Source organism: Seriola lalandi, unplaced genomic scaffold (assembly GCF_002814215.2).
Source record: "Seriola lalandi dorsalis isolate HSWRI2012SDOR001 ecotype SW California unplaced genomic scaffold, Sedor1 jcf7180002054864, whole genome shotgun sequence".
Taxonomy (NCBI): Eukaryota; Metazoa; Chordata; class Actinopteri; order Carangiformes; family Carangidae; genus Seriola; species Seriola lalandi.
The window spans coordinates 808,702-835,707 of NW_019525417.1; the positions used below are offsets into that span (position 1 = coordinate 808,702).

Genomic DNA, 27,006 nt, shown 5'->3' on the forward strand with positions numbered 1-27,006 from the left:
CCTGTTGGATCTTTGATGTAATCGCCTTTTATTTAGTGGACTGTTCACAATGCTGCGTTCATGACTTTCGGAAATATTGTAACTCAATTTAAACTGTATAGGCGCTAGCTAAAGTAGTTTATATGCCCTTTATCCCCTGTAACCTGGGACTGTATGTTGCAATAGCTCTGGTGGTCCGTTGTTAAACCAGTGCCCGAATCTACCTTTGTCCTGGGTACTATTTTGATTTTACTGGCCAAGAGGACTTGAATTTACTACTGCTAACTCCGACAATGAAAGCAGATAAGTAGCCAAACATGGCGGACACGGATGAGCCGTAAGTAGCTGCCGAAGAAACAAGCAAGAAACACAGTCATTAACTGCCCGAAAGATGCTTTCAAATCTCATTAACCTACGAAAGCACAGCATGAATGAACCTTCTTTTATTCTCTCTTTTTAGGGAGAAGAAAAGAAGGAGAGTAGTGGAGCTGACTGAGAAGTTAGTGATGAATTGGTAGAACTGCCGGAAGGTTTGAGGTTACTAGACAGGAGGAAGGTTAACGTTAGCTAGCTGAGGAAGCTAACCTAATACTGGTTGTAAACAAAACATTAAAGTAGCTAGTCTACGGACAAAACTATTGGCTAGTTGAGCGTGAGTTGCTAACACGTCCGTACAGTGATTGTTTTATAGTATCATTCACCTCTATTCAAAATTAGAGGTATTTACTGTACGTTCTCACTGTTGACATGTTAGCTATTCACCTAGCCTACCAACTGGGAGCTGTCCAGGCAAGAGAGTTGGAAACCTAAATGTCATAGGGTCCCAAACGCCCACTTGTCAGATATGCAATTTTACTACATTTTCATTGAAAGATTAAACGTATTATATCATATGGGTCACATATGTTAGAGAGCAGACGCTTACACGGGGCAGGCATGAAAGCAGAAGATTCTTGAACCTCATAAATTATTGCATGCTCTGCTGTAAACCGTAAATACCGTTACTATGTGAAAATTAATCATTAATCAGAGTACTGAGTTTAGGTCTTGACTGATTTGATTTTTTGCATGCTATCTGTAGACTTTGTGTAACATCAAACCATACAGTATTATGCATGTCATCTACCATTAAATACTCTGAGATTGTCAGAGATGCTGCTGATGACACATCATAAATGTACATATTGTTGTTTTCAGGATGGTGGTGGATGGAGGCAATGGAGGCAGCTGTGAGTGGGATGGGCGATGGAACCATATCAAAAAGTTTCTGGAAAGATCAGGGCCTTTCACGCATCCTGACTTTGAAGCAAGCACAGAGGTAATAATTACATTCACACTTCTTCCATGATGCAAATTGTGTATTTATTAGAGTGCGACCGATATTGGATTTTTGGGGCTGATGCCGATACTAGGGAGTAAAAATATTCGTTATCGATATATCAGTACTGTTATATATATATATATATATAAACACACTTGTGAAAAAGATATGTAATGAAAGCAGGATATTTTACAGTTTAACAATAAACTTTAATGACCTAAATGACATCAGTGCACTGAAACGGTAAACTTAACTGGGAATTAAATAAATATAAAAATAAATAGCCATAAATACAAAACTTAAAAACAAATATGTATATATAATATATATTTATCTCTATTTAACATGAATGAAAACAAAGGATGAAATATACATAAATTGCTGCGTATATAACTTGACTTAACACGTGCATTTCCACTGCATTATTGCTTCTTAATAGAAGTATTCATATTAGCGAATATATGCGCCGATACTGATATATCTGTGATAAGCCGATATTGGCAGATAAAATCGGCTGGCCGATAAATTGGTTGGGCTCTAGTATTTATCATTTGATCTGTCATGTGACATCTTGTATTACTCTAATATGTAATGTCCATCATCTCTCACCACAGTCACTGCAGTTTATGTTAGAAACCTGCAGAATCCTGGTGATTGGTGCTGGTGGTCTTGGATGTGAGCTGCTGAAAGACCTGGTATACTCACTATTATTTTGAATATTTAAAAAATTGTATGTAAGTTTTAATGAATGGTCAACTTGTACTTTTCTTGTTTTCATTTCTCTTGTGGTACAGGCTTTATCAGGCATCCGCAACATCCATGTTGTCGACATGGACACCATTGATGTTTCCAATCTGAATCGCCAGTTCCTTTTCAGGTCAGTACTGTTATGCATTCTGTGTAAAATTTATGACCTGCATTATTAAGTAATGTCATGTTTGAATCAAGTAATTATTTTTCTTTTATTGTGTAATTTTGACCAGACCAAAAGATGTAGGTCGACCCAAGGCGGATGTTGCAGCTGATTTTATTAACAGCCGAATACCTGGATGCTGTGTTGTACCGTATCCTTTTGACAGTGATGCATTGTGTGTCAGTTGTTCAATAAAGATTCTAAAAGCTAGATAAAAATTGAGTTGTTCAAAATGCCAAATCAATAATTCATAATCCAAATGGAAAGAACAATGTAGCCCTGCCATAGTATGTGAAGCATTGTTAAAATTCATAAACTTTTATTTAAAAAATTGCTGAGTGAACTTCTCCTTAATGCTATGTTCAGACATTTTAACAAAATCCAAGACCTGGATGAAACATTCTACAGACGTAAGTATTTTTATGAAATTTAATTTCCTACTTGTTGGAAATTGTTGATGGGGGTGTAACAGTACAGACAGTTTATGTTTTGGTTCAATTCATAATACAGGGCTCTAGGTTTGATTCACTGACAATACTTTTCACTATAATAATCAACCTGAGACTAAAAGACAGACTGAAAAGCCATTTCAGCATTTAACAAGACTTCACTTGTCTGTTATATTTAAGAACAGTGGCTGATACATTCCCACTCAGCACTGCTCACCTGGCTAGACAATATGTGTTAAATTATATTGGAATCCTTTTTCAGTTCTGTGATGCTGATGATTTTATATTGTGAAATATTGTTCCACACGATTTTTGTGATGCAGTCTAACCCGTTCCGGTTGGACTGCATCATTATCAGACATTAGATTTGAATGTATTCCCCTCTCTGTTTTCATCTAGAATTCCACATAATTGTCTGTGGACTGGACTCTGTAGTTGCCAGGAGGTGGATGAATGGTATGCTGGTAAGCTACTCATCTTAATTGCAATCTTTGTTACAGTCCTAATTTTCTTGTTACATTTGCCGAATTTTATGTAGTAATGCTTGTAATTAATCAATGGTAAAGCTGTTGGTTGTTGTGCAAAAAAACGAAGTTTTGTGCAACCCCTGTGTCTTTCTGTGCAGCTTTCTTTACTGGTGTATGAGGATGGTGTCTTGGATCCAGGTTCCATCATTCCTTTAATTGATGGAGGGACTGAAGGCTTTAAAGGCAATGCCAGAGTCATCCTCCCTGGAATGACTGCCTGCATCGACTGCACCCTTGAGCTTTATCCTCCTCAGGTAAGGTTACATTTTTTTGTAAAAATAATGTTTAAAACCACAGCTTAATCACCTTACAGAAACAGTCCCTGGTCAGTTTTCTAAAATAGACCTGTCTTTGTAGATCAACTTCCCCATGTGTACAATAGCCTCCATGCCTCGTTTGCCTGAACATTGCATTGAGTATGTCCGGATGCTGCTGTGGCCCAAAGAGACACCCTTCGGAGGTATGAAATCAGCCTGCGGTTCCAATAATTTCTGTTGAATAATCTTTGTTATATCAAGAATCAACATTAAGTATCACCTGACTTGTAAGACCTATGAACAAAAAAAAGTTAACATTAGTTTTGTGTGTGTGTGTGTGTGTGTGTGTGTGTGTGCGTGCGTGCGTGCGTGCGTGCGTGCGTGCGTGCGTGCATTAGACGGTGTGGCCCTGGATGGAGACGACCCAGAACACATTCAGTGGGTGTATCAGAGATCTCTTGAGAGGGCAGCAGAGTTCAACATAACAGGAGTCACATACAGACTAACCCAGGGTGAGTACATTGCATAAAACACAGCAAGCTGTTTCTGTCCAAATCATTTTTGAAACTTGATATTTTAGTCTGTGTCTGTAAAACATTCTTTCTTTTTGTGCAAAAAAGTTGGAGAAAATTACAACCAACATTTCTTATGGATGTTCACTCTAATCAGCAGAGTTGAGTAAGTAAAGCATATTTTCTATATCCTGTTTGAATGTTGCAGGTGTTGTTAAAAGGATAATCCCTGCTGTAGCTTCTACAAATGCTGTTATTGCTGGTAAGTAACTAAAAGTAAAAACTTGAGTATTTTAGTAGAGACTGGACCTTTGTGAAAGATTTTCATGCCCTGCCGTATAAGAGTTAATTATTTCCAAACAGTACTGAGCATACTGACTTCCTGTTAACAGAAACTTTGTTTAAAACTTTTAAAAAACTTGTTTCTGCTTTATTTGACCCAGCTGCTTGCGCAACCGAGGTTTTCAAAATAGCATCAAGGTGAGTTTGCTGGCTTTGCTTGGTAGCCATATGCACAAAAGAAATTTTTGTATAAACTGCGCATGCCTTTCACCATTTCTCATGATATTACCTTTTCCATCTGCAGTGCCTATATGCCTCTCAATAACTACATGGTCTTCAATGATGTTGACGGCCTGTACACGTACACTTTTGAGGCAGAACGGAAGGTTTGCCCCTGAAATGTATTTGGCAGTTCATGTTTGCTGCAGTGATCAAGTCACCATTTAGATAAAGTATGTTTATGTTCACTCTTGTTGCAGGAAAACTGTTCAGCCTGCAGCCAAGTACCTCTGGACTTGCACTTTGCTCCATCTTCCAAACTCCAGGAAGTGCTTGACTACCTGACTGAGAGGGCTTCCCTGTAAGTTTGCCTACCTCATTAGAATTTATTACCAATTACTACAGTATAACTAACCTACTCAAGTTCTGCTTACGGCCATACTGTGTTATCTTGCTGTTTGATTTGTAGGTATGTATTATACATTGCCTTCCACAACCAATTATAATTTTTTTTTCAGACAAATGAAATCACCTGCTATAACAGCAACAGTGGAAGGAAAGAACAAAACATTATATTTACAGGTAATAAATCTCTGGTTTCACACTGTTTTGTGTTTTCAGTTCAGTCTCATTGAAGTGTAAATCTGAGGTTTTCGTGGTAATGTGAGGTGTGTCCAAGGGATGCTCGTTTTGAATTTATTTATTTTTCCTGACAGATAGCTGACGCTCATTAACCGATCATTAACTGTTAACTGACAAGATTAAAAGTGATTATTTAGAATAGACGAGTGTTTGTAAACAAAAAACATGTTGAATCCTCCGTCACCGAATGCACTGTATAACCAGCATAATAGCTTCTCCAGTGTAGGAAAATATTAAATAACTTTTTATTCAGCAATAGCAACATGTCAACATGCTGTGGAGTTAGTCTGGTGCACAGTCTGTTAACTGCAAGACCCCCAGCAGTGAATACCCACTCAGATGGTACCTATGTCCCAGGATATTTTAACTGTTTGACTGATAGGTCAACATTCTTATTGTAGGTTAACGGTTAAGCGATTAATATTGAACAATATTAGTGTGTCCTGACGAAATTATACAATCTTACAAGTTTTAGTTTGAGCTTAAGTTCATTTGGTATTTTGTTTTACAGTCTGTCGCTTCTATTGAACAGAGGACTCGACCAAATCTCTCCAAAACTCTGAAAGGTGAGATACTTTATTTATACTGAATATGTTTCCTAGAAATGGCACAGCATAGACTTTGAAGTTGTCAGAATACAATGAATGTATGAATGAATGCATTGTGAATATTCTGACTCCGTTATGTAATGAAGATTTTTTTTCCAGAGCTGGGGCTGACTGATGGACAAGAGCTGGCTGTAGCTGATGTCACCACACCACAGACCATGTTGTTCAGACTTTGCTTTACCTCATAGGACGAACTCAAGCACTCCCACGACCAGCTGATGTCATTTGTGTTTCTTGGCCAACTATGACTGGATGCAGAATGTTGAAAATGGCCTAAAAACTGGAGCAGTTTACAGTGTATTCAGTCACAGTATAAATGATAATACATTAGCTAATTTTATTGTTTTAATGTACTTATTGACTAAAGTTAATGTTTTGCACTGAAAAGCCAAATCATAGTTCACACCTTGTCATGTTTTGGTGGTACAGCATCTGCAGGTGTTAGGGATTTCTGCATTAATGTGTTATCTGCACTACAACTTAAAGTGTGCTCTGTGCAAACAAAGAGACAACCAGTGGTTACTTTGGAAAATATTATTCTGTACTTCTGTTCTGGTTTTCAATATTTTCAATATTTATTTATTCCAACACATTTTTTAGTTGCAGTAACCACTGAAGTGACAATGAAGAGACACTGATAATGATGTGTGAACTGGAATAAAATGTTTTTTTTCTTACATAGCACTGTTTCTGTTCTCTTTATCTGCCATGTGATTGTGAGAGTGAAATAATATTCAGTATAAATGGACTGAGAGGCCTTTCTATATGAGATACACTTAGAAACCGTTACATGTATCAACACAGACTGAGCATTTAATTTGCAAGGTGTGGGCTGACTTACAAAAGCAAAGCCTCAAGCATAACATATTGAACTAATACTATGTACGCACTGCAGTTGTGAAGAATAGTTTTATATTATTATTATTATCATTATTATTATTATTATTTAATTAAACTCTTAAAAACGTAGGCGTATGGGGTTCTGGAGGATCTCCCTCTGCTGACCAGACTTCCCCAGCATTCCAGGCTCAGTCATACCGGATCATGACGTCATGGTGCTACGTGGAAAGGAAGTGGCGAGCAGGCTAATGCTAGCTGGGCTACAAGTTGAGCGCGACCAAAACAAACGATGACGGCCGAGCAAGTGAGCCGAAAAAGGCTTGGAATGGATTTTCCTTGGTAGTACTGGCAGCGTTTTTGATGCAGAATGAGAGATGTCTCTGTTTCTACATGAGTGACTGGCGTAGATTATATAATTTTTACGTGCCAAATGGTTTTGCGAACTGTAACTGTATCTGGATTGGTGCTGTCTCTGTACACCAGCGTTATGCGTTGGCTAACTTACAGCTTTGCTAGCTAGGTAGGTGATCGCTAGCTGTCAACACAGCTTTTCTGGACAGAACAAAACTTGAAATAGCTAAATATTGTTCACACCAGGTTAAAGCTGACAACGAAAAATGTCAGAGGACAGATAAAGTGACTGGGCTTTGTGTGACAACGCCAGTTTCCTTGCAAGAACCGTGTAACGATTTCTGAATTTGGTGGTTGCTAGCTAAATTATTAGTCAAAATGAGTTGGTTCAACGCATCTCACCTGTCCAGCTTCGCTAAACAAGCGTTAACGACAGCTCAGAAGTCAATCGACCGTGTTCTGGACATCAAAGAGGAGGACCAATGGGGTGACACAACTGTGATGCCCTACGATGGTAAGTAATGGGGTGGTACACTGTTGTCATAATCTTATTTTGGATCACTGCTACAACCACTTCATAGATTAAAAATATTGTCTGTTGTTGTCAGATGTTACATTACCTGGGAAGCTGTCATTAAGTGGAGGATGGGGGATGACGCAGTGGGAAGCACCCCCCGAGGAAAAGACCACCACTCCTCCTCCCTCCTCAGAGGCCATCACTACTCCTGTCACCCGCACTGTTGTGGATGAATCAGAAAACTTTTTTAGTGCCTTTCTGTCACCTGTAGATGTACAAGGTGTCACCCAAAGCCAGGTAGTGTCTGTACCCCCTGCTAAGTCCCAAAGGCGGCCTCAGGAGAAGGAGAAGAAAAACAAAGAGGCTGTGATCCTAAAAGACGTGGAGACTCAAAAGTCAGCACCTGCTGATAACATTCATGAGAATCAAACAGTTGCTGAGAGCCAGCCAGTGGAGTCTGAGCCTTCACCAGCAGCACCTTATCAAGACACTATCCTCTTGCATCCTGTGTCTCCTGTTTCTTCTTCCAACGATCTGAATTGTAACCCTGACAGCAAATTGAGTAGCGTAAAAAAAAATGTTGGCTCAACAGTTAATTCAGAATCAAAAACAGAGCAATCACAGACATCATCAGAACACCAGGTTGAGCAGGATACCACTGACTCCTCTGAACCTTCTGCTGTCACATCTGAACCGAAGAGCTCTACCCCTTCTGATTCTGCACCCTCCCCATCCTCTAAAGAAGTACTCCTAGAACATAAAGATTCAAAGGTGGAGGACCGTCAAAATGATACCCCCTCCCCTCCAGTAAGCGCCTTCTCCTCAGGAACCTCTACCACCAGTGACATTGAAGTGCTCGACCATGAGAGTGTATTGAGTGAGAGCTCAGCCAGCTCCAGACAAGAAACAGGTGAGGGTAAGGCTGGCCTTCACTTAATGCAGGGCTCTTTCCAGCTTCTCACTGCCTCCACCTGTGGAGATTTCCCCCGCCTGGAGGACTACCCCAAACTCACGGAGAGCTGCGGTTCCTCCTCAGATGCATTTGAACGCATTGATTCATTCAGTGTGCAATCACTGGATAGCCGGAGTGTCAGTGAGGTTAACTCAGATGATGAGATCCCTGGCAGTCGGACACTAGCGTCTGTCACTGCAGGTCCGGCTCCTCTAATGGTGTCGTCAGCTGTATGTCAGAAGCAGGAAGACGGTGTGGTGGAGAAGGTAGGAGAGGAGGGAGAGGAGGAAGAAGAGGCATTCACTGAAACAATGAGGGAGCAGTCACTGGATGAGATGGAGGAGAGTGGGCGGAGTGCGACACCTGTGAATAGTGAGCAACCTGAAGAGTTGATAGAGCAGGAACAGGAATCTGAGGCTAATGTCACATTATCTGATCCCTCCACCAACACTGAAGAACAGATCACTCCTCCAATCACAGAAGAAATGAAAAGTGTCTCAACAGTTCAGATACTGGAGCTTCAAAAGGTAACAACTTGCATTGAATTCCTATGTATCTGGTTTAATCAGTTGTAAAGATTTGTTTTATGCAAATATTGTATGCCTTTTATGTGTTTTCAGTACGGGCAGTAGTTGGTCATAGGGATGTCAAATTCTGCAAAATTTAAGTTTACAAATTCTATGTATCCGTGTGGATCACAGTGACTACACTAGGCTTTTTGTTCAACTCCAAAACATCCTACCTCCAGAACATAGCTTTGCAGCACTTGGTAAATAAATATGAGGGATTGAAGAAAAGCTGTTTATCTGATCAAGAGTAATTACCTGATAATTAACTTAATAATTTGTAACTCTGTAGTAATCACAAAGAAACATTTAAAATGTAACAACTAATACTTTCAAACTCAACTCACGATTTTGCCTTGTACAGAGGGAGATTGTCTTTAATCTGAATTTTCCCATGTTGTCCAAGACCATTCAACAGGCATGTATTTCAAAATATCTGCTAGTAAATAGTGTATTCAGAACTTATGTTTGCTCAAATATTCCCCGCAAAGTCCCAGAATTTGTTTGGCTATGTGAACAAGGCAATTGTAAAAATCACACAGTGTATTTAAACACTGCTTCACTGCTTTTCTCATGAGTAAATTTGATATTTTCAGGCTTTTCTGTGCAACTGCTGTTGTAAACATGAGGAATGTTGTGGACATGTTGCAGGTGATTGATGAGCTGTCAGGCCGCCTGGAGAAGAGAGAGTCTCAGCTGCTAGCAGTCAGCAAAGACAAGGCCGGGCTGGAGGAGGAGTGTGACAATCTCAAAGAGTGAGTATATGCCACACGCAGCTGATCTTGATAAGGAAGTCGTTTTGACCAATGTTCTTGCTGATATTTACTTCAGGCGAGGCTTTGCCAACATAAGATCACTGTGGATTAAACATTTACAAAATGATTATTGTTGTTTTATGTGAAAAACAAACAGCTAAGCTACTATAAAGCTTTAAATGGTCACATTAAATACCTTTTATGTACTTATGTAATTATTAAAACTACAATATAGATATACTGGCAAAATGTTGTGGTGTTTTCTTGAAGTAGCTCTGCTTGTTGAATGCTTAAAATAATCTACTTGTGCAGATCGTCTTGGCCTAGAGGCTGTATATATTTTGACTATGAGCTCTTTCACTAATTAGTCTGTTCATCCTCCAGTGAAGTGATAAGCCTCAAGGAGGAGAGCTCCACTGTTCAGTCCCTGAAGGATGAGTTCACCCAGCGCATAGCAGATGCAGAGAGAAAGGCTCAGTTGGCCTGCAAAGAGAGAGATATAGCGAAGAAGGTAACTCTCAAATTAGTGATCAGTGGCTCTACTTTCTCCATCTCCCATTAAACAGGTTGATAAACCAAGAGCTACAAAAGCAGTTTTAGATTAGAACCCAAATCCATATATTTTGATGTTCAAATCCAAAATCAAACATGTCCAAAGTTTCTGTGTCAAAGATATTTTTCTGTGCTACAGGAGATAAAGGGCTTGCGAGAAGAGCTCTCTACAAGGCTGAACTCCAGTGACACAATGGAGATCATCAAAGAGAAAGAGGAGCAGATCAGGGGTCTACTGGAAGAGGGTAAGATACATTCACAGCGCAAACTATTACTCACCAACCCACTCGCCACCTGTTCAGTCTAAAAAGGCTGCACACTCTATGTGAACATAGAGGCAGGTGTTGACTCGAACTTGAATTATACTGCAGCTGCTTATACTGTCTCCAATTTCACAAAAAGTTGCTCAAGTAGCACAAGAGGTGTTGAATGAAGAGTGTGCTTGCCAAAAAAATATAAATGCATTTACCACCTGGATATAAACCTGTCAAAAGGTGAGCTTGCCCACATTAACTGTGTCCTAGCATACTTCGGTTATTATTTTTTATTTGGTAAATGCGGGACAATTTGCATTTTATAGCTTTGTTTCACAAAAAGGCTGCAGTTTTCTAAAGTGATTGAAAATGTGTAAAAAGAGAGATCCTTCACAGATGTGTATTTTATGGTGGGACAGCCCTAAGCACTAGAAGATTTGTCTGGAAATGTTTGATTAATGGATTTAATGGATGGAAACCATAATTTCAAAGATATGGCAAATGATTTACTTGGGCTCAAACATCCTGCGTACATCAGTCTTGATGTAGAAGAGTGTGGATGTTTAAAATAATATCTGGAGCCTTTATACCACTGAAATACTGCTCAGACGTGGTGAGTTTTGTCTCAGCATCTGTTTATAACTTTACCTAAGTAGGTGTTTATTTATCGCACTTTAAGGTGAAAAGTTGTCCAAGCAGCAGCTGCAGCACAGCAACATCATCAAGAAGCTGCGTGTGAAGGAGAAGGAAAGCGACACAAAAATAATCAAGCAGCAGAAGAAAATCAAGGAGCAGGAGGAAGAGCTCAGGCACCTGCAGCAGGTCAGAATTCAGTCCTGATGGTCATTTGAAGAATTATGGCAGACTTGCAGGTTTAACATAATGATGGCTGTAGTGTGCTGGATCATGTCATATTTAGTTAAAGTTTTTAGTGTATCACAAGCTGTGTCAAAAAACAACAACATCTCTTGATAATACTCAACTTGTTAGTAAAGACATGATGAAACACCTTGTTCCCTTGCGATGTCCTGTATATAGTACAGGAAAGCTGAAGAATATATGGCCTTTAAATGTTGTATATCTACATATTTATTATTTGTTTACCTCTGTTTGTTACCGTGTTTTCTTTGTCGTTCATCATATGAACCAGTGTAAAACATGACTTGTTTTTCCTCAAAGAGTTGGACTCAATTACTGTCATGATTAGATAAAATATTATTGTAATTGAATGCAATTAGTATAATTATGGCAACCATTCTGCCCATTTTTTATATGTTTAGGTTCTGGATGGGAAGGAGGAGGTGGAGAAACAGCACAGGGAAAACATCAAGAAGCTGAACGCTGTGGTGGAGCGGCAGGAGAAAGAGCTGAGCAGGCTGCAGTCAGACTCTGAGGAGCTGCAGGAGAAAAACAGAAGCCTACAGGCCGCTCTGGACAACTCTTACAAGTAAATACTGCCACACCCTGCTGTTAATACTGAATACTGAGAACTACAGCTCTTACTGTAAATATATTCCATCCAGCTGGCTATTATATTCTTCTATGGTTGAGTATACATACAGCACAGTGTTTGGAAAGTGACACATTCATTGTGTGGCACTCCAGTTTATTGAATTTGAAAGGAAACAATGAAACTGAAGATAAATTGTTAGCTTCCACCTTTATTTTGAGGGTTCATTGGGTGTAGTGTAGGAAGTGTGGGAATTGTTAACACTGTTGTACATAGTTCCCCAGTTATAAGGGAACAGAAAGTAGTTGGAAAAATTAACATGTTCTTAAATAATATTTTATATAAATACCCCGTAGTCATTGTTTCATTTCAAATCCAGTGTGCTGGAGTACAGAGCCAAAGCAGTAAAGAATGCTTCACTGTTCATATACTCGCTGACTACACTGTAATAGGGTCATGATGTTAATGGTCTTCTTCAACAACTGTTGCCAGGGAGCTGGCAGAACTCCACAAGGCGAATGCCAGCAGAGCCAGCGTGGCTGAAGAAGCAGCTCTGAGCAGGGAAACGCAGGCCAAAGAGCAGCTGAGTCTGGCTCTGGAGAAAGCCCAGGAGGAGGCCAGGATGCAACAGGAGGTCCTGGCCAACCAGGTAAGACATGCTCAAGATGTAGAAACACACCATGGAACAGTTTGTTTGCTGGATTAGTGCTGCGTGAGGGACACAGCAAACTGTATACTGAACAAGTTCATGCAACATGTACAGCAGGCTTTGGTTTAGAGTCAGTAAACCTCAATCCCCAATGTGAGTCACTACTGCAGCTATGATTTGTAACTGATTTCTTGCTGTGGGGCTGAAGGTACTGCATCCTCAGGGATCCTTAGTTGAATTTCTTACAGCATATGCATACGTTTCTTTTTATTTTTTGCACACTAATTTTCAATAATATTTTATATTAATAAATTATTTCATTTACACATAAATGAAACAAAGCTGGTACTGCCTGGATTAATTGTTCTGCCATTTCTCAATTTTGTGCACTTGCTAAGTACCTCCTCACTGCCAAGTTTAACTGTACATTACCTCATCAACTCTTTCTAATGTTGTCCACAGGTGGCTGACCTGAGACTGGCTCTGCAGAGGGCTGAGCAACAGCAGGCAAGGAAAGAAGATTATTTGAGGGAGGAGATCAGTGAGCTTCAGCAGGTAACTTCATATGCTTGATCTATTGTGTCCAGCCAAGCTAATTGCGACAGGGCAGGAATTGTTTGATGTACGCCATATTTTTTATTTTCTACAGAGGCTCCAGGAGGCAGAGACGAGGAACCAAGAGCTCAGTCAGAGTGTTACCTCGGCAACACGGCCCCTTCTGCGACAGATTGAGAACTTACAGGCCTCATTGGGCGGACAAACAGCATCCTGGGAAAAACTGGAGAAGAACATCTCTGATAGGCTCGGTAAGAGGCAGGAGTTTAACTGTATGTGTAAAACAATCGCCATGACAGTACCGTACAAAGCAGGTAAAAATCTTAACCTCTTTTTATTCTCCCTTCAATCCCCTTTACTTTTCAACAGCTGATGCCCAGGCACAGCTGGCTGTTGCTGTGGAGAAGGAGCGTTCAGCAACGGAGGAACTGTTGTCCATCAAGTCCCAGCTGGCTTCCCTGGAGTCCCAGAATTCCTTGCTCCGCCAGGAGAAAGCCCGCCACCTGGCAAAACTGGAGGCTGAGAAGAACAAGAGAGAGAAACTGGAGGATGAGAGCAGCAGGTAATGAATTATAACTTAAAACTCAGGCCTACAGAGTTTAGTGATAGTGTATATCCGTCCATCAACCAGTCACCAATACATATACTCTCTGTTCTCTATGTATTTATGTGTATAACCGTGGAATGTGGGATAGATGGGTTGTGTTGCTTGTTTAGCAGCTTAAGCCAAGAGATTCATTTAACTTTGCTGTCCGGAGCTTTTTTGCTTTGCAGTCATTTTGTACAATGTATGGATGAATGAGAGCATCATCGGATGGTTAAAAATGCAGGTTTTCCCAAGCTGCATCAGAGAAGCTTCAAGTAGCACATTTCCCTGACTGGGAATTGAACTCAGACTGCAGTGGTGAGAGTGCTGAATCCTTCCCACAATACCACTGAGAGTGCATTGTAGATGAGATGGATGCTGTATGAGTAAGTGCTGTATGATGAAAATAGAAGAATTGATGTCTTCTCAAGTTTTTCTCTAAAACAGTGGTGTTCTTGTCTGCAGTTGGTGTAATTTTAATGCCACCACCTGCAGTTTCTGCGTTGTCTGCCTCGTCTCAGTAAAGCCTTGAGGGAATTTCTTCAAATTTGGCACAAACATTTACTTGGACTCAAGGATGAAGTGATTCAATTTAAGTGGTAAAAAGGTAACATATCTTGATCACAAAACCACAGTCTGTTGATTATGTGTGATCCTGGATTTAAAAGTCACAATTGTTGTCCCACTACTTTGTTAAGAGAAAGGGTGAGAGAAGACTTGTGGCCCAAAAGAATACTGCATTAGACCTGTACCAAACAGCTATGGCTGGGGGTTTTTAGACACGTGAAGAAAACACTGGCAATGTTTTTCAGACTGTGGAAGTTGTCTGAAACATCTACTCACTACATCTCCCCTTGTAATGCTAATGCCTCCACGAGAGTGTTTTGGTTAACAACAAAGCCATTTGTGAGTCAGAGTATGAAGCAGAGGTTGGCGGAGCCACCCTCCCCCCTCCAAGGGGAACTACTCATGCTTGTGCACATGGCTGTATGTGACAGCAGTATCTTTTGTGAGAAAGCGATCTGTTGTCATGGGGCCAGTGGCGCAATGGATAACGCGTCTGACTACGGATCAGAAGATTCTAGGTTCGACTCCTGGCTGGCTCGGAACACTTTTATCTCATTATGATAGGTGTCTGCATATAGTGCACTTTGCAGACATCATGTGACACAGAGGAAAAAAATAGAGAATTGTCTCTATGTTTTACACTGTTATGCTTTTATTTGATTAAGCCTGTCAGAGAGGTATTATGTTAGTTTTAAATCTTTAATGCTGTTGATTGTTTGCAGTGATGTCTTGCTTTTTATCTCAATGTAGGGAGCATGTTGAATTGGAAAATCTGCGAGGAGAACACAGTCGAATGCTGGACGAGGCCAAGAAGGAAAAGGTATCATAATGCTCTCTCCTACTGTTGTTGTTATCCTCTATGAAACATCTTCTTTATGTGCACATTTTTGTTTTTTCTACCAGCTGCTGTTTACCAATCAGCTAGAAATGGAGAAGATGAAGGTGGAGCAAGAGAAGAAGAAAAGCTACTTGGCACAAGAGGCACTCAAGGAAAAGGTTTAGGAGGACTTTAGAAATTATTTTCATCAACTATTATCTTTAGTCTATTTCATTTAGTCAGCAGTTCTCAATTTAAACAGGGAAGATGTTTTAATTTTTTTTTCTAATAGTTGTGAAATGATTCCCTATCAGGAGCGGAAGGCTATGACCCACTCTGTAGGAGAGCCCGCAGCGTCTTCCACACCCTCCCTGTCCCGCTCCAGCTCCATCAGTGGTGTGGACAATGCTGGTCTGCACACCCCTATTCTTTCCCAGGTACACACTCTGGAAATGTTAAACTCGAGAAATGAAGTTGAGTTTGTACACACTTGGATTTGTGTAGGTTATTTGGTTTTATTCTTCCCCAGGATGACTCTTTAGACCACTCACTGGGCACCATGACCATGTCTGTGTCGATGAGTGGGACCAACCTGTACGAGGCTGCCAGGCTGTCTGGGGGGTCGAGCATCATAGAGAACCTCCAGTCTCAGCTCAAACTAAGAGAAGGAGAGATAGCTCAGCTGCAGGTAGCAATTCAGAACAATGTTGCACAAAACTACTGAAAACTGTATTCACAAGTTTGATGGTTCTGCTGCATGTCAGCCACACCTGCCTGCGGATTTTCTCACAATTTAAAAAAAAAAAAAAAAGAATTTAAAAGTGAAAAAAGTGTCAACTCCAAAACATGATAGAAAAAAAAATTGTCATCTCCTGTACTCAAAGCCAGTAATGGTATGTACCGGTGGTTTTCAAAACCCTTTTTCTTTCCTTCTGCTGTTGCAGCTTGAAATCTCTAGTCTGGAGAGGAGTCGCTCTGTGATGGCGGAGGAGCTGGTCCGACTGACTAATCAAAATGACGAGATGGAGGAGAAGGTGAAGGAGATCCCCAAGTTGAAAATTCAGCTCAAGGTGAGAGCTATAAATCTTGGGTGTAGTCTCAGAGATCAGAGAAGATGTTTTATTCTAACTATTAAACTCTTCAGAAGCACTGTGTCAGCAGAGGTTTCTTCTTCTTACTTGTGTGATTGTGCATATCAGGATCTGGAGCAAAGGCACAACACCATCCTGCAGATGTATGGAGAAAAGGCTGAAGAGGCGGAGGAGCTGAGATTGGACCTTGAAGATGTGAAGAACATGTACAAAACCCAGATTGATGAACTGCTGCAGAACCAGAAATAAACCGTTTTTACTGCACTGTGTTACATCTGGGACACTCACAAGCAAATCATTTGGCCATCTTAGCCAGAAACACATTCACAGAAAAGATAGGACATAAGATTTAAGTTTAATCACTTTGTCAAAATAAAATTCATTTATCTTTATCTATTATTTTATTTTAATGAATTATAATATACTCTATTTAAGTGGGGTGGTGGGATTACACATAACATACACTGCATTATTACAGAATCAGTATGAAGGATAGCCACAGTTTGTGATTCAGGTGTCCATTTGAAATCTTTGGGCGTTAGTACAAACTTTGCTTTAGACAAAATTTCTCATGATTGAACCTTTGACATAGTATTGTATAGACAGTTTATAACTGTAGGTTGAAGGTTTTTGCACTATACAAAGTCATCCTTGTTTATTTCTTGAGGCATATTCAGAATGGTTTAAGAAATATATAAAAAATTGTACAGAGAAATGTATGTATTCTTAACTCCTTATAAATCACACAATTTGGTGTAGACCTGAGAGTAGTCTGTGATTGGAATCCCAAAAATGGGATTTTAAATTATATAAATATGTAAATGAATAAACATTTATTTGGGTGGTGAAACTACTGTCATTCGTACTTTAAATTGTTTGGAATCCCATATTGAATGTCAGCGTCTTCATGGCATTCACACAAAATACTACATTATCTCAATGCTACATACACGTACTTTCTCAAATAAATTTCCATGTTCTGAACAATTCCATACAGTTGTCCAATCTTTATCTTATATTTGACCCACAGTCAGACAGACATACATTTTATTAAAACTGACATTTTATACTGTTTGTGAAACATACACTACATAACCTATTGCCTTCCAAAATTGTGAAGAACAGGTGTGCTTCTTTTTAGGACAGACATTTAATCAGATTTAGATCTGTAAAAATGTAAAACTTTTTGATACTGGATTTTACCATTTAATGGTAAGTTTGTCTTCTATTTTCTGACTCCAGCCTATTATCTAATTAATAGATACTGTTTCTTGTTTTGATGTTACCCTTTAGTTGACAGTATTTAGGCTGGAGTGTGGTACACAGCGCCACCCTGTGCCTGTTAATGCACACGACATGCCGGTATAAGGTTTCCGGTGTTATGGCGACCACCGGTAACATCATCGCTTCAGTTTGGAGAGTAGCAGGCTGTGCGTACAGGTAACCCGTCTCTCACACAAACTCATACGAATCTTATATAGACGACTATTGCCAGTGCAAATTTTTGTACCACAAAAGTGTTGAATATTGTTTCCTGTCCGGTTCTTTTGCTCCATATCGGCACTGCATAAATTACTGTTAAGGGGTCTTGGCTTTGTCAAGAACTAACGCTACATGTTAGCCAATACGTAAATATTTCACACATTAGCCTCCAATAATTTGATTTTCATATACTTTATACCGTTAAAAAATAGTAAGTAATGCGTCATTACTTTTGCAGCTCCTCAGTCTTAACATTTATCTAACGTGCCTGTGCAGTCACTGAGTTTCTGGTCGGTTGCAACGTTAACGTTATCTTAAACTAACTAATGTTAAGCTAGCTAAAAGTTTGATAGTCTCATAACACAGTTAAGCTAATTAGCTGGCTAAAATGAAGTTTGCTTCTTTGAGATCTCATTAGCGACGAAAGACATGGATATAAAATCAGGGGACACATTTTCTACAGCTTTTAAAAAGTCAGAAACAACCATCTGCCTTATATTAACACTTAAATTAAACCTGTTCCAACAAATGCCATCATAAAGTTTTGTGAACATCGCCAGCGCCGTGAATTCACACGTAGCTTTACTCTCTGAGACATTCGTGAGATTTGACAGTTTAATGCAGCACGGTAGTTTTTACGTCCACAGCCGACTGTTAGACTAATTTCACTGATACTTTACTCCCTTTAAGTTAATTCCGTGAGAATGCGTAATTAGTGACTGGCCATACATTTACCAGCTTTTGTCACCAAAATCTGCAAAATAGACTTTATAGAGAGAATAGAGTTTACTTATTTTGGTAAATCCAGAAACATCAATCTCTGATCCTTCAGATGTGAAACTGTTCAGGAGCCATTGTTAAACAGCACATTGTGGTTAGAGCATCAGCAAAAGTCACACTGTTCATCAGTCGTCGATTTTTGTGAGTGAAAAAAGCCTTTGGCTAAAGGCTTTGTAAGCACATTCATGCTTGAGACTTTAACGAGTTAGCCACCTGGAGCTGTGTTGGTCACATTATTAAGAGCCCAGGACTTTTCATGTGCCCCTCCAATCTCATTTGTGATTACTCAGACAACAGTCGGAAAAAGGTCAGTAATACTTCCTGCAACAGGACCTCTCCTTATGTGGAGCTCAGATCCGCTTGGAACTATGCTCCCACACACTTGCTTGTGCCCACATGCTTGTATACTGTGGTGTTAGACTTTTAACCAAGATTACAGAGTGCTAGTCTGAGTCTGAATCTCTGTCTCACCCCTTCTCACAGAGGGCTGTGAAGAGAGGCAGCTATCTCACATGTCTATGTAATTCTGACTATGCTGCTCTTGGTAGCACTGGGCATAGTTTTTTCTTCCACTGTGGTCACTACTGAGAAGGCTGCAAACACCAACCACAAACCACCAGCACCGCTCCTCAACTTCAGCAGGATCTCCCTGCCACCGGAGCACATACCCTACTTCCTCTACAGCAACAAGAGGGTCGCCAAGCAATGTAGTCTGGACCCACTCTGCCCTTTTAAAGTAAGATATGCACTCTGTCAACTTTTCACTGTTCAGATGTTTTTTCAGTGCAGAATGGCAGCATGTTAGTTACAGTAGTTTCTTTGAGTTTTGCTGTGTTGTGAAGGAAAGCTCCAAAAACTTTACTGTCAAGTGCCATAAGATTTAGATTATGATTGTGTCACACCACTATATAAAGCTTCTTGTCTCACTTGTTGTCTCTCTCACTCTCTCTCCCTCTCACACCACACACACACACACATTTTCACACTTGTTTTTACAACAGGATGCACTGGATTTGTTTGCCTGTTGGGGTTACGAGAAGAACTGTGATCCAGGGAAGCGCTTTAGCTATCCAGTGTGTACCAAAGCTGACTCTGGATGGTACTGCTCCTCACATCACATTCTAACACACTTCATGTTCTCACTCTTTTGTCCTAAGTGGTATAATGCAATACAGTTTACATAATTTACTTCCCACATTCTTACTGCAGCCATCTGTGATGTGTCAGATGCTCAGCAATCTTAAGTATCACAAATAAAAGTGCTCTTTTATGCATGGGTATTGAATTTACTGTACCACTGTCTCCAACTGTCTTTCCAGAATAAAAGTGTGCTCATTTACAGCATGCATCATTGATGAGCCATTCTGGTTTTGGCTTTGCTGATTTGCCTACAGTAAATCTCTGATCTGTTAGGACTCGTTCACTGGAGGCAGCCCAGGAGCTTTTCTGGAAGCAGGCTGATTTTGGCTATGTCAAAGAGCGTCTCTCTGAGCTCAAAACACTCTGCAAGGCCAGCAAGCCAGTAAGTCTGCTCATTTCCTTAGTTCCCACGGCCTACTGAGTCAACAGGAAGAAACAACAGGTAGAAAGAGACACAATGTTAAGGAGACAATAGGCTTGATTTTCTTAGGACATGATTTTCAGTTCAAAAGCAGTAGTATACAGAGCATATAATATAGACACCACTCTCACAAACTCCAAGATCCGGTTTTTTAGTTTATTAGTTTATTAATAGTACTTGAATACTGAGTAGTTCAAATTTTTTATATTTTTCAGGGGGACTCATCATTAAAATGCAGTAGCCACACTAGATTCTGTAAGGCAACTAACCTTTATCTGGACTTGCGGAAGACACGCAGAAGTCATGAGAGGTCAGTACAATTCAAATTACAATACAATTCAAATATCCTTCAAAAAAGCATGACCCTGATTCTGATGAGAAAGTGCCTTGGAACCTACCCATTTTTATTCTGCAGATACATGGAGGACTTCATTCAGAAGGGTGAGATTGGTGGTCATTGCAGACTGAACAAACGAGCGCTTGCTGCCGAGGGAGAGCACAAGAGCCCCTTGCAGTCTTGGTGAGGCAGGACACACACATTCACACACTCAGTTTGCGAGCTTTAGCCAAAGACTATGGCATGATCTCCTGGGAATTTGAGAAAACATGGGTTTATGGTTACTAAAAGAGTCCAAAAAGTGATTCCCTGACAGGGAATCGAACCCCGGCCGCAGCGGTGAGAGCGCCAAATCCTAACCACTAGACCACCAGGGAGTTGATAATAAATATTTTTGAACAGATTTTGTTATATATTACAGGCTTTTACTCATGGCCTGTATTATTCAGTAAGTAAGCAGATATTCATTGACCGGGAATCGAACCAGGCCACGGTGCTGGGAGTGCCAAATCCTACCCAACATTCTCACAAATTCCTTACTTGTCATTGCAGATATGGTCAGGACAGATTTTTTTGGTAAGGCTAGTGACCTTTTATTTGGATTTAGCCTTTTGTTCAAATTAAAACTCACTTACAGCATATTTTGGCACCTACCTGCAAGTAATAAGCTTTTATTCACGGCTTATATTATTCAGTAAGTAAAGGGATGTTCCCTGACCGGGAATCGAACCCGGGCCGCGGCGGTGAGAGCGCCGAATCCTAGCCACTAGACCATCAGGGAGCTGATGCATATCAAGATGAGTGTACAGCTCTATTTGGATGAATTCCTATGGGAGTCCTTATATACACTTTGATAGGTTTAAGTTAATTAGCCAATCCTAGCCACTAGACCACCAGGGAGTTAATGATAAGTGACGGTTTTTCCATTGTATCACAACCATCTATAGGTTACATGTACATGGTTTATGCGTCCATATAAGGTTGATTTGTAAATAGATTGTTAATGGTCCGGACTGTATGATCTGCATGTACACCCCTCTATCTTCCTTGATTTTGTGAATTCAACTGAGAATGGCAAGTGCTGAAACATGACTGCAAATAGATAGAAAAGACATCATTTCAGTATGACTTTACTGTGCAGGCCCCCTGTGTACTGCTGATATTGTTTTCCACCCTGGTAAAGAACAGGCATTTGTAGGTTTTAATCTAGGCATTAGTGGCTTTCTTGCATTTACAGCATGCATCAAGTTTACTTTGAGTCAGACCAACTGTTCCAGACACAAAAACATGTAGAGCGAGCTATAAGAGCTAAGAACAACAGGCTGTCACCAGGAGTAGTAGTCCTCCTCACTGATCATGTATCTTAAAGCAGTGGAAAACACAATGCAGTGCCCAAAGGGGAGGGTGAGACGGGACCAGTCAGAAATGTGGGGAGGGGGGGGTGGAGTTTGTGCTTGTGTTTTGTTAAAACCATGTGCTGTGGCAGTGGGCCAGTGGCGCAATGGATAACGCGTCTGACTACGGATCAGAAGATTCTAGGTTCGACTCCTGGCTGGCTCGCTTCACATTTTACATTATTAGTAGAAAGAATTATATGCAGTTACTACAATAGTCATATACCGAGTCAGCAAATTTGACTGTCTGTGTAAAGTAGTGCCCATTATATGCATGTAATATAGAAATTTGTTGTATTATGTCTTATTGTCATTTTAAGACATGTTATATTATTAATTGTAATAGCATGACATTAATAATGACAGTAAATTATTGCATTTGTAATTATTCAACCTCCATACTCTGTAAACTGTTCAGACCAACATTAGCCTTGTATCAAAAAGCTGTTGTGTGTCTTGACACAGCCTTATACACTTGACAGCTGGACCTTTCCTAATCTTCTGGATTTGCCTCACCACTCTAAACTACTCAAACAATCCTGTCTGTGACCTGTCTATAGCACCCTAACCCTATATAGCATTGAACCAAAAGGAAAATGGGCACTCACCAAGCCCAATGCTCTTCGAAGTCAAATCACTTTTTTTTGTAATGCTTGTTGTTTCCATGGTGTGCTACCTGTACATTTCTATTTATATTACGACATTGATGTGATGTGCTGTTTTTGTAGGTATGCTGAGCTGCAGACATACACAGAGCTGGACTTTCATCCCATAGAGGATGGACACTGTGAAATCATCATCGAAAAACCCACCATTTTTATGAAACTGGATGCTGGTAAGTAACAACGATTTACGTGACTCAGTTTAAAAAATCTAAATAAGTAGCTAAAACCTAAACTGTCATTGTGCCTTCATAGAAAATGATACGCATGTGTTCTGTACATGTGTACACATTTAACTTGTTTGAGGCTAAACACTGTATTAAGATTTTCCTGGAATCAACCTTCCAGTTGATTCACACTTAACAATGATTCTGCCAAAACTGGCTTCTAAAAATAATGTATTGAAAACTTGTCTCTAGCTTATTATTCTTTTTAGAGAATAAAAAGGTCTAAAACAGACTGATATTCACAGATCACTCATTTTCTGTTTTCATTTGTGACAATGACAACATAATAACTGTGTTTTTCTAATAGGGGTCAACATGTACCACCATTTCTGTGACTTTGTCAACCTCTACATCTCCCAGCACATTAACAACTCCTTCAGCACAGATATCAACATTGTCATGTGGGACACGGTGGGTTGTTATTAGCTGAACGTAGCTGATCTAATTGAGAGGAATATGCCTGCTATTAAAACTGGAAATTACAGCAATTCATGCATGACGTACTTGTTTACTGCATTTTATGTCACCCTTTCAGACTGAGGCAAAAGAAGACAAATGTTTCAGATGTTCATGTTACACCTTAACTTATCTGCCAAAATAACACATAAAGCAGGGTATTCCCATGTGGCCTGTCTCAAATGGATTGGTGACTGCTTATATCTTATAGCTACATAAGAAATAAATAGTTCCATTTATGAACAAATCCTTAGGCTGGGCTTAGATTATAGGTGTTTCAAATCTGTTCTTGGATCACAACACAAGATTTTGTTTAACAAGTCAGCAGTATGAGTGCCTCATGAAGACATCAATGGGAAACACCAGTTGAAAAACGGAATGATTTACTGGCAGCCCTATCCGGCCCATTGTTCCCTCTCTGTGCATAGAGGTAAAGAGGAAAAAGGAAAGAGAGAAAAAAGAAGAGGGAGGGAGACAAAACTGACAGGGAGGAGGAAAGCAGTGACCTTTCATCGCAAACTGCGCACTTCAAACCAAACAGGGTCAGGCTGTCAGATAATTGTGTGCTAAAAGACTTTGTATAAAACCAAAACTTCAGAAAAATACAACCGGCAGAGTTTGAAAACCTTTCAAAGGTTCAGGTTTCAATTGTAACATTAATCAACATTTGTTCCCTTCTTTGTATGTCTTTTCACCAGAGTTTTTATGGTTATGGCGATCTGTTCAGTGAAACTTGGAAGGCCTTCTCAGAGTATGACATCATCCACCTGAAGACCTATGACTCGAAAAGAGTAGGTATAATGTCACCTCTGAGTGGTCCTTGTATGCCCGTTCTTTGTAGAGGAGTTGAAATCATCACTTACTTAATTACGGTTGTTTAGAAATACCAAACAAAAGTAGTTGTTTGCAGTAGTAATCCATTAAGGTAATTAAGAGTGCTGTTATAGCTCTCTGGTACTGGTTTGTTTTCTTCCTGGAAGAATCCTCTGGCACACAGGAAATATATTGTTTGGTGTTTCCACAAGCAGCAACAATGGTCTAGTTGAAATATAAATATAAAAAGCTGAAGTTAGTATGACTGAACAGATGGGAAATTAGCAATTCTTCCAACAATATTCCATCGTGTGTGTCTTACACCATGACATACAAGCAAACAGATTTCTGTGCCATGCTGTATACTTCCTTCATTGCTCTATTCATACTTGTTCCTAGGTTTGTTTCAAAGATGCCTTCTTCTCCCTCCTTCCAAGAATGAGATATGGCCTCTTTTACAACACACCTCTCGTAAGTTACCCCTCACATATCTATGTGTGTAGCCACAAACAGGATGTACTTTACAAAGTTTTTTGCTTTGAACAAATTGTAGTGTCCAACACTTTCAATGCTGCCTTGTTTGTGTCTCCATTTTATCTCACATTTTTTGATAGATTCATGCACAGTGATTGTTTAGTCATAAACATGCAGTTCAGATCAAAAATGTATGTGATTTTTCAAAAGCTCAGCAAGTGCTTATTTAAATGATAATTCTAAGGAGATTACTATTAAGATGATACCATGTAAATATGTGCTGTCCTGTGGTTGCTGCCTTGAGGTGTGAAATATTGATAGGTCAGCCTCAAGCTGATGCATTTGATTGCCCCTGCAGCACATGCCATGTTTATATTCATGTGCTCACATTTAGAGCTGCACTGCAGAAGTGCATGTGGGAAATTCTCAGACTTAAGTAATGCGTAGGCTCATATGATATGATATTTATTCCTGGGAGATTGGGAAATATGTTTACAATTGTCAGACTTAGACTCCCAGTCCAATGTGGTAGCACACAAATGTGGCCAGATTCAATTTACCTTCAATTCATGTTTAACTCAGTAAATTTTCATAATAATGAAAAATATTGTTAATATTTTAGCATGATGATATACAACCTATAACAAAATAATAATTTTAATACAATATTTTGAATTGAATGGATGAAAAATAAATTGCATATGTGACTAAAATGGAAACTTTCTGTTGTGTGCTGATGGCAGATCTCAGACTGCTACAGTGAAGGAATGTTTAGGGCATTCTCCCAGCATGTCCTTCATCGTCTGAACATCCTGCAAGACGGGCCAAAGGTGGGAAGAATGTCTTTTATGAAACACTAATGAATGAATGTGTATGAATGTCGGGACCTCTTGAAAGAGGCTGTATTAATTCTAATTGTTGCATACCGTCAAATCACTGTATTGGAATGGTCAGCAGTAACATAACTGTATGTCCTTTTTTGTTAATTAACTTAAACCTATCAAAGTGTATATAAGGATTCCCATAGCTCATAGTTCATCCAAGTACAGGTCTACACTGATCTTACCAGGTATCAGCTCCCTAATGGTCTAGTGGCTAGGATTCGGCGCTCTCACCGCCGCGACCCGGGATTGATTCCCGTTTAGTGAAGGACTCTTTAGTTACTGAATAATACAGGTCATTTATAAAAGCGAATATCATGAAGGTAGGTGCCAAAATATGCTGAAATTGAGTGTGTCTTGATTCAAAGAAAATACAAAACTCAAAAAATCTCCCTATCATGACCCAAAATCTGATCCTGGCCATATTTACAATGAGAAGTTTTGTTTGATTATTGGTTAGGATTTGGCAGTATCACCACCGTGGCTTAGGTTCGATTCCCAATCTGGAGGAAAATTTCATTGTGTCCATACCTTTAACATTCGTCAAAATATCTATTGAGTCAGTCTTTGTAGGAGGTTTTGTCTGTAACCATTTTCGTATGAACACAAAATGAATGATTTTTCTCTATAGTTTCAGTTCTTTTCAAGTTCAAATCACTACATTGAGATGGTCAACAGTAACATAACTGTATGTCCTTTTTAGCTAATTAACTTAAACCTATCAAAGTGTATATAAGGACTCCCATAGGAGTTCATCCAAGTACAGCTGTACACTCATCTTGCTAGATATCAGCTCCCTGATGGTCTAGTGGCTAGGATTCGGCGCTCTCACCGCCGCGGCCTGGATTCGATTCCCGGTCAGGGAAGGATTCTTTAGTTACTGAATAGTGCAGGTCATTTATAAAAGCGAATATCATGAAGGTAGGTGCCAAAATATGCTGAAATTGAGTGTGTCTTGATTCAAAGAAAAGACAAAACTCAAAAAATCTCCCTAGCATGACCCAAAATCTAATCCTGGCCATATTTACAATGAGTAGTTTTGTTTGATTATTGGTTAGGATTTGGAGGTATCACCACCGTGCCTTGAGTTCGATTGGCTATCTGGTGGAAAATTTCATTGTGTCCATACTTTTAACATTCGTCAGAATATCTATTGAGTCAGTCTTTGTGGGAGGGGTTTGTGCATATTCTCCTTTGTCCAGGTCATAGTATCCTAAAGGAGTTTTAAATCGAAAAAACAACTGGACTTGATTATTTGTCTGGGAAGACGTTTCACCTCTCATCCAAGAGGCTTCATCAGTTCATGTACGCATCTGACCAAGCTGGGACTGGTCCTACTTTCTGGTGTGGAGACCCAGGTATTTAACCTCTTGTGGGCGTTCACAAGGTTGATGATGTCACTGGTTCCCTTTTGTGCTCCAAGTGTCAACGACAGTCGTTTGCATGACTGTCGTTGGTGGAAAGTTGGTTTCGACTTCGTTAGTGCTCTATTGTGTTATAACGATGGTCGTTGGAGTCACTTGCCACTTGTGAACAGTTGTTATTCTTAGAGGCTAGATTGTTGAATCTCCTGGGAAGGGATGAAAGGGCAGCATTGTAAATTGGAGATAGGTGGTGTCTGAGACCTCCTCCCCTGTTGAGGGATGGTTTCTCTACTTTTACATAGATGGCCTCTTTTACTCCTCTTTCAAACCAACTGTCCTCTCTGTCTAGGATGTGGACATTGCT

General features: G+C 39.9%; 3 protein-coding genes and 5 non-coding genes across 12 annotated transcripts in view; 6 read left to right on the forward strand and 2 right to left on the reverse strand.

Annotated features, from left to right (window-relative positions):
* Window positions 1–231: 231 nt before the first annotated feature.
* On the forward strand, window positions 232–6,390 carry uba3 (ubiquitin-like modifier activating enzyme 3). Of its 4 annotated transcripts, XM_023427825.2 has the most exons (18): window positions 242–316; window positions 440–478; window positions 1,177–1,297; window positions 1,915–1,995; window positions 2,095–2,177; window positions 2,284–2,364; window positions 2,580–2,623; window positions 3,062–3,126; window positions 3,288–3,443; window positions 3,547–3,649; window positions 3,845–3,958; window positions 4,167–4,220; window positions 4,402–4,438; window positions 4,545–4,626; window positions 4,720–4,820; window positions 4,978–5,041; window positions 5,613–5,667; window positions 5,809–6,390. In XM_023427825.2, the coding sequence occupies exons 1-18, from the start codon at window positions 297–299 to the stop codon at window positions 5,895–5,897; spliced, it is 1,389 nt and encodes a 462-aa protein (XP_023283593.1). In that variant the 5' UTR covers window positions 242–296; the 3' UTR covers window positions 5,898–6,390. The 4 variants fall into 4 exon arrangements, with proteins under 4 accessions (XP_023283594.1, XP_023283593.1, XP_087035903.1 ...); XM_023427826.2 differs by lacking the exon at window positions 440–478 and having other exon boundaries at window positions 232–316; XM_087179777.1 differs by lacking the exon at window positions 242–316 and having other exon boundaries at window positions 348–478; window positions 5,796–6,390.
* A 402-nt stretch (window positions 6,391–6,792) lies between these two features.
* On the forward strand, window positions 6,793–17,061 carry tmf1 (TATA element modulatory factor 1). The gene is made up of 17 exons (XM_023427970.2): window positions 6,793–7,414; window positions 7,509–8,896; window positions 9,587–9,690; window positions 10,075–10,201; window positions 10,382–10,487; window positions 11,176–11,318; window positions 11,777–11,943; window positions 12,439–12,595; window positions 13,058–13,150; window positions 13,245–13,401; window positions 13,520–13,712; window positions 15,054–15,123; window positions 15,207–15,299; window positions 15,435–15,557; window positions 15,650–15,808; window positions 16,065–16,190; window positions 16,320–17,061. The coding sequence occupies exons 1-17, from the start codon at window positions 7,279–7,281 to the stop codon at window positions 16,458–16,460; spliced, it is 3,483 nt and encodes a 1,160-aa protein (XP_023283738.1). The 5' UTR covers window positions 6,793–7,278; the 3' UTR covers window positions 16,461–17,061.
* On the forward strand, window positions 14,770–14,842 carry trnar-acg (transfer RNA arginine (anticodon ACG)). Its single transcript has one exon. It is a non-coding gene; the product is annotated as a tRNA-Arg (tRNA).
* A 532-nt stretch (window positions 17,062–17,593) lies between the features above and the next one.
* eogt (EGF domain-specific O-linked N-acetylglucosamine (GlcNAc) transferase) overlaps window positions 17,594–27,006 on the forward strand; it is a 23,262-nt gene continuing 13,849 nt past the window's right edge. Inside the window, exons 1-11 of one of the 2 annotated variants that reach the window (XM_023427847.2) lie at window positions 17,594–17,651; window positions 18,957–19,209; window positions 19,475–19,572; window positions 19,887–19,995; window positions 20,250–20,344; window positions 20,450–20,554; window positions 22,494–22,600; window positions 22,962–23,065; window positions 23,809–23,901; window positions 24,323–24,394; window positions 25,141–25,227. In XM_023427847.2, coding sequence (XP_023283615.1) covers window positions 19,006–19,209; window positions 19,475–19,572; window positions 19,887–19,995; window positions 20,250–20,344; window positions 20,450–20,554; window positions 22,494–22,600; window positions 22,962–23,065; window positions 23,809–23,901; window positions 24,323–24,394; window positions 25,141–25,227 — 1,074 coding nt within the window. In that variant the 5' untranslated portion in view covers window positions 17,594–17,651; window positions 18,957–19,005. Of the gene's footprint in view, window positions 17,652–18,029; window positions 19,210–19,474; window positions 19,573–19,886; window positions 19,996–20,249; window positions 20,345–20,449; window positions 20,555–22,493; window positions 22,601–22,961; window positions 23,066–23,808; window positions 23,902–24,322; window positions 24,395–25,140; window positions 25,228–27,006 lie in introns of those variants that run through there. The other variant, XM_087179778.1, reaches the window with a different exon arrangement.
* trnae-cuc (transfer RNA glutamic acid (anticodon CUC)) lies at window positions 20,677–20,748 on the reverse strand. Its single transcript has one exon. It is a non-coding gene; the product is annotated as a tRNA-Glu (tRNA).
* On the reverse strand, window positions 21,081–21,152 carry trnae-cuc (transfer RNA glutamic acid (anticodon CUC)). The gene has a single exon. It is a non-coding gene; the product is annotated as a tRNA-Glu (tRNA).
* Window positions 21,859–21,931, forward strand: trnar-acg (transfer RNA arginine (anticodon ACG)). Its single transcript has one exon. It is a non-coding gene; the product is annotated as a tRNA-Arg (tRNA).
* Window positions 26,073–26,144, forward strand: trnae-cuc (transfer RNA glutamic acid (anticodon CUC)). Its single transcript has one exon. It is a non-coding gene; the product is annotated as a tRNA-Glu (tRNA).